Source organism: Benincasa hispida, chromosome 11 (genome assembly GCF_009727055.1).
Source record: "Benincasa hispida cultivar B227 chromosome 11, ASM972705v1, whole genome shotgun sequence".
Classification (NCBI taxonomy): domain Eukaryota; kingdom Viridiplantae; phylum Streptophyta; class Magnoliopsida; order Cucurbitales; family Cucurbitaceae; genus Benincasa; species Benincasa hispida.
Window position 1 is genome coordinate 53002121 of NC_052359.1, and position 6977 is coordinate 53009097.

General features: G+C 36.6%; 1 protein-coding gene across 1 annotated transcript; it reads left to right on the forward strand.

Moving 5' to 3' along the window:
- The first annotated feature begins 4881 nt into the window (after nucleotides 1–4881).
- LOC120090207 (lactosylceramide 4-alpha-galactosyltransferase) lies at nucleotides 4882–6655 on the forward strand. The gene is made up of 2 exons (XM_039047750.1): nucleotides 4882–6084; nucleotides 6380–6655. Exons 1-2 carry the CDS (start codon nucleotides 4920–4922, stop codon nucleotides 6406–6408), a joined length of 1194 nt encoding a protein of 397 aa, XP_038903678.1. The 5' UTR covers nucleotides 4882–4919; the 3' UTR covers nucleotides 6409–6655.
- Nucleotides 6656–6977: the final 322 nt, after the last annotated feature.

Genomic DNA, 6977 nt, shown 5'->3' on the forward strand with positions numbered 1-6977 from the left:
CCCACGCATAAGCAAGCAAATGTAAGCATGGGCAAGTGATCGTCACATAGGTGAAGCCATCACGCTTTGATACCTAAGAGTATCTTGTGCGAGCTACCACACACACTAGTTGGTTGCAAGGTAAAAGTTCGTTTAAGTGTATTTATGCGCTAAATACATTATACTGAGGATGCGTCGAGTAGGAAAAGAAATGAAATGATGTGTTGAACTAGATTTGAGGCTTATTATGCATTACCTTGAATAATAAATTAAGCTCGAGAGAAAGCTAAGACGTTAACAAAGGCTCTTATTATTTTTACAGGACAGATGCATATAGGGGAGGCATACAGTCCTTTAAGGAAGTAACCCAAAGACTGTGAGTGACTAATTTTCAAAATATTTGATAAGTATTTTACTTATGAATTTCTAACACATAATCAGATTTATCTTGATCTTTCCAACACATAGTTTCTTTAATCGTGATGTTTCAACGCATGCTTTAAGTAAAGGGAGGCGAGCATGAATGCATGTTAATGGTTTAAAGACCGCTTTACATATAATTTCCATGTGTTCCACTTGTGTTTTATACCATGACTTAGCATTTAAAATGAGCTATTTACTGATTCCCTTAAGCATGATGATGAATATGATGCTTATGATGTTAACATGCATATTTGCTATGTACAACCTACTCTTGAGTATTTGGTACCGAAGGTATGGTAAGGTATCCAAATATGTGACGATCCTTGCTACCAAAGTTATGCTAAGGTAAGTGAGATCATATCTTGTTCTACATGCACGTAAGATCTATGTTATTGACGTTGATGAGATCGAGCAAAAGAGCTCTCTTCTCAATTAAGGTTATTAGGGATCGAGCAAAAAGTCTCCCCCCCATGTTCATGCAAGAGAGTAGAAGAATTTTACAAGGAATGTTAATGAGTTTTAGTCCAAGATTTACATGCTATGATTTTATATTTTTAAATTCTTGATTCTGAACCTTAGAATGTGATGTAAATGTTTTGTTATAAACACGTTTATATCATGAGTTAATGAAAGCATGTTTCCTTTAAAGAAGTCACTTTACAGGCATTTAAAGCTCATCATTTTTAATTTTTTCCTCCCTAAGTAGCAGTCTGTTGGGGTTGATGCCCTAAAGTCTCGTGCCCTGTAGTTTGTAAACAGCTTGTACGAAAGCTTGTGTTGTATAATATATGATATTTTACTTCACATCTTGTATTTTGCTCAGCTGCATGTTTTATTTTCTTTACCACAAACCAATAAACATAAAATTCCTAGTTATCTGTATGTAACTTAAGTATGTATGTGGTAACATACAAGTGGATCATGTCTTGAGTGATAACCAAAATGGTCTGTAGTGTATGGATATAGGAGGGAAACCTTATCCTGGTAACGCTACGAATGCGGCTCGCTTTGTGGAATGGTCATAAGTGCTGTGACTTGTCACAGATGGTCTGATCCTGATCATTCGTGTTGGGAACATGCAAGTAGGGGCGTTCTATACAAAGAGTTTGTATAAAACCTGACCAAGAAGTGTTAACGTCTCGTTATATAATACTGTTCATGACAGAGACTTCACTTCACTAGGATGAACATAGGTAACATGACCTCAATCCTGAGTGAGTTGGGAACTCCTGCCATTGAGGGAGGTTCTTTGATTTGTATGGGTATGAGTGGTCAGGTCGTCGATTCAAACCAACCATTTTGGGGATTTGTCTGATTTGGGAGTTGGAAACTCAGCTACAGAAGATGGAATTCACTCCTTCCTCGAAGCAGGGGTAAGTAGATAAATAGCTCCCTTAAGGGCTGATTTCGGGGCTTGAACAATGTGGCGCCACACACCTTCTCTTGGCCTGAGAGGTGTTCACACATAGTTGGACTATGTTGTATTGTTTATTAGAGGAATCAGTGGTACTTAATGAGTGAGATGTAACTATAGGGGCAAAACGATAAATTGGCTCAACTGTACTTACGAACATCTGTGGGTCATGATTGGTTATATCCGATGGACACAGAAATATATTTATTGTAAGAAGAGTTCAGCTGTTGGTCTTTAGTGGAATGTCTGACAATTAACAGATGGTGGATATGGTGGCTAAAGAGTTTTGTCATCTATTCATGGACCATTGGAGCTTCGAGCCACAGGTCCATTAGGTCTCCTGGGTAGCTTAGATAAAGTTGAGAATTAGTATTTCGGTTTATTTGAAATGTTCAAATTGACAAGAGGAAGTTCGATTATATATGATATAATTGGACTAGTTAATTATATATGATATAATTGACTAAATGTATGAGATACATTATTTTGAAGAAAATTAGATATAAATATGATTTATATCAAGTAGAGGAGAAATTACTATAGTAGATATGTGATATCAAACTATAGGGTAAGAATATAATATAATTATATTTATTAATTATTTAATTGGTTAATTATATGATAATTGGCATAAAATTTCTCTCGAATGTGCGTTAGTGGGAGCAGTCGCGTCGGTTATTGTAACCAAAGAATAAAATGAAATTTTGTTTCATTTTGCAAAAGTTCGAAAAGTTAAAAAAATTTGGCATCGGTGTGGAAACGTAAACGATCGCATAAGTCGAGAGCCTATACGATAGTCACTTAGCACCTAAACGATCACACATCTCACGCCTAAACGATCGCACGCTAGTCCTTAAACGATCGCTTGTTTTCTAAACGATCGTCCACCTTTTACTAAATGATCGCTTAGTAAAACCTACACGATCGTGTAGCTTTTTCTAAACGATAAGCATTTAGCTATACGATAGCTTCCTTTTCTCTCCCACTTGTTTATCATCTACACGATTAATTCTTCCTCCTACCTCTACCAAACTCACCAAAGACCACACTTTGGGTTCTCACTCCGAGAATACCAAGGGCTCCATTTTGGTGATGTCGTCCCCACTGCGTTCACTTGTTTGTGATAGTTCGTGTTGCTGTCGTTTGTGTAGACGTTCGTGCTGCTGCAGCTGACGCATTTATTGGGCGATAGAGATCGCGTAGAGGTCTTCCGCTGCGTTGAGTTCCAAAGCTTGAAGAGTATCTTCAACTAGTATGAAAACTCTCTCCCTTTGTTCTTTAGTGTTCGAAGCATGCCTTTAATTACTGTTTGTTTGCATAACTGTATGTTAGAATGTATATGTTGTATTTCGGTCACAGTGAAATCGGAAAGATCCGAATGTACTCATGGATGCTCTTCGTTAAGAGATCCTTCACGGTCAACATCCCGAAGCCTAGCGGTTCAGCCAGTCAATCACTACTCAAGAATCATAGGAGGCTTGATTTTTAGGTGGTCCATTAAGTCTTGTTAAAACCCTAGTTTTATATGTACATGTCATGGGAAATAGGATAGAGCTAATATTGAACTATTGTTGTAAATAGGTCTGGTGTTGGAGTTGATACTCTGAAAAGTAATAGTCAATATGCTTTAGGTTGTTGTTGTAATTGTGTGTTAAGTTCTGGATAATTATAAACTACTAGCCAAGTTTAACAGAAGCCAATGACACAAGTTTATAGAAGTATGTTGGGCAATAGTTGTCATAAGAAGGTTGGTAACTGCTGCTTTCACATCTCTTCTCGGATTAAGAGGGTAATATGAAAAGGGGTGTGACAATATATCTCAATAAACTCGCCCATAATATTATCAATAAAATATTTCATAACATATTAGCTTCACAAAAATTAAAAAAAAAAAATATATTTTTTAATGAAAATTAACAACTTAATTTGAAACTATAAACCTACCCAAAAATAAAATAAAAATATTTTTAAGAATTCATTTTTAGACTATTAAATCTTATCCACTACAATTTCTTAAATGAAACTAATACTGGAAGCTTGATAGATAAAATTCTATATAATTGAAATAAGTACTATTCTTCCTATTTTAATCAGAATAATATTTCTTCCTACCTCATTGCTTGAAGAAACGATTTTTTGTAGATGAAACAACATACCTTATTGTGATTCCTCTAAGCTATACCACATGATAAGCAATACCTTACCCGCAGAAAAACAGAAATAACCAAGTAAATGAACCTGCAAGTTGTATGCTTAAGTTTTTTTTTTTTTTGTTTGTGAGTGTCCGGACTAGCTTATGCGCATCTTGACTAATCTCACTAATCTTGTCTAACCCTACAATATTTTAATGTCAAGAGAACTCGTAGATTATTAAATCTTATGTAGATGGTTACCATGGATTTAACTCATAACCTCTTAACCATTTATCAAGGTCATGTCTCCCTATTTATCACTAGACCGACTCGAGATGGTTAGTCGTATGCTTAATATTTAATACGCAATTGGCTTTTAGTTGCACAAAACTTGGGCAATTTGGACAATAACAGAAGCTGATGTATATCTATCATCCCTTCTCGTTTAATTCCTGCGGCTATCATTCCTTAATTTAATGTTCTATGCTTTCATCTTGCCCATATGTGCCATTATGATAAACCTAACTTTCCCTCTCCCGTTTTCACCTTTTGAAATGCAATTACGAAACTTTTAGCAGCGGGTCAACCCGGTTCAACCCACCCTGAACTATAGTAGCTGCGTTATTTCATGATGTGAAAGGCTTCCACGGAAAGAAAAATGTTGACACAATGCTTTCATCCTCGACCGTTCGATCTTTGTAACTAAAGCACAGCCTTTGTGATAAACATTCATTCGTCACTGTTCTTAAGAATTTGGATTTGACTTTTTCAATTCCATTTCCTTCCGTGGACTTTACGAAAATCTGACCAACCTCAACCCGCAGACCAAGCAAGCGCCTGAATAAATTAATAGTGTCTTCCATTGGTGTAATCGCCAACTAATTTCCCCTAATTATGAGTTTATTGAAATAGCTTCATTTTGCATACCTCGATGAAGACTTCACTTTTTGTGGGAGAACCACCTGGGAGAAATGTCTGAAAGGTGTGCTATATCACCCATATTGCCTACCATCCTGTTTGCTGCCATCATCTTCCTTGTATGTGGAGATGGCATAATCTACAAAGTATCAATTCGAACAGTATCCATAGATGAGAAAAGAAATTCAAACTCAACAATTAAGTGCATATCACAACTGCAAATTAAGCCAACCTTAGTTGGAGAGCCACTGCAGTCCTCACCAGAAAACAGAGATGATGATGATAGTGAAACTTTTGATTCTTTAGTAGTTCCATCGAATCTTTCAGCAAAAGAAGCAAGAATTGATTGGTTTATGAAGCACCTTCCTGACTTTCGAATTTTGCAGTCAAACAACTTGACGCAGCAGTTTCATAATCGACTTCTGGAGTTTCTCAGCCATGAGTGTGGGACACAATTCTTCATGACATGGGTATCTCCAGCAAGGTCTTTCAGGGAAAGAGAACTGATGGCAGCAGAAAGTGTTTTTAAGTCTCATCCCCGCGGATGCTTAACTATTCTATCAAGAACGCTGGATTCAGAAAGAGGCTGCAAGATTCTTAAACCTCTACTTGATCATGGGTTTAAAATTCAGGCAATCACACCGGACTTGCCTTTTCTATTCAAAAGCACTCCGGTTGAGGCTTGGTTTGATGAGATGAAGAGTGGAAAAAAGGACCCTGGTCAGATTCCATTAGCTCAGAATCTATCTAACCTAATGAGACTTGCAGTTTTATACAAGTATGGAGGTGTTTATATAGATACAGATTTCATTGTTTTGAAGTCTTTCATGGGGTTAAAGAACGCTATTGGTGCACAAAGTATTGATCCGGTATCTAAGAACTGGACAATACTGAATAACGCTGTTCTTGTTTTTGATAAGAAGCATCCACTTCTAGAGAAATTCATGGAAAATTTTGCATCAAATTTTGATGGGAACAGATGGGGATATAATGGACCTTTTCTGGTCTCCAGAGTAATAGCAAAGGTAACAGGAGCCAGAGCTAGACCTGGTTTCAACGTCACTGTATTGCCACCAGCAGCGTTCTACCCAGTGGACTGGATTAAGATTGGTGAGCTTTTTAAGAAGCCAGAAAACAGAGCTGCCGCAAGCTGGGCAAAAGCAAAACTAGCTCAGCTAAATAACGAGACTTATGGAATTCACCTATGGAACAAGCAGAGTAAGAGTTATATAATTCAAAAAGGAAGTGTCATAGAAAGATTATTCGCTGACCATTGCATCATTTGCAGCTATACTTAGAATTAAGGAAAGCTCTACGAGAAGAAATGTAAAAATGTATGAAAAACTACAATTTATTTATTATACTAACACTGAAAACCTTCAGCAAGATTGAAGTGAACCATTTTCCTTCTAATAATCATAATGAGATCATGACCTAATCTGTTCTCCCAGATGTGAAATTCCCTAAATTATAGCTTTCTTAGATTCTGATTTGTTCTTTTTTCTCTTTCAAGAATGCACTTACTCCAAGGCTAACCTTTGAAGGTATCAAGGATTTTACCCAGAGGTATTACTCAAAGGCCATTGACCTTAGTAAACGAGACTACAACTCTGGAGGCTCTATACTGTAGCTTCTCTTTGCTAGGTGTTTTAAGAGTTTGGATCTTCTCCATTGTATTCATTTACTAATTTTCTATATTGTCATGATTAGAAATATTATTCTCTGATAGTAGAAAAATAGTAAACTGTACTTTAAAGGGCAGCAGGTATCATGTTTAGATGATTAATCTATCAGAAGTGGACATTAGAGACAAGTTTTATAGCTATCCGGCACAATATTCCATCCCCAAATAAATCTAACTAGTCTCCAAGCTCTATGGATTCTTAAGGCCACTTCACCATTATAAAATTCCCAATGTCCTTTGCCAATTAATCAATTGTGGAAGCTAAAGAATTGAATCAGTTGGTTCAACCATGCAAGCAAATGCAACAGGAACAAGTAAAATCATATCAAATTAACTAGTACTGACGTTAAATATTGCTTAACTAGAGAATAAAGACTCGTCAAAATCAATGTCAACAAACTCTGGCCTAAACGCCTCGCCTGCCAAC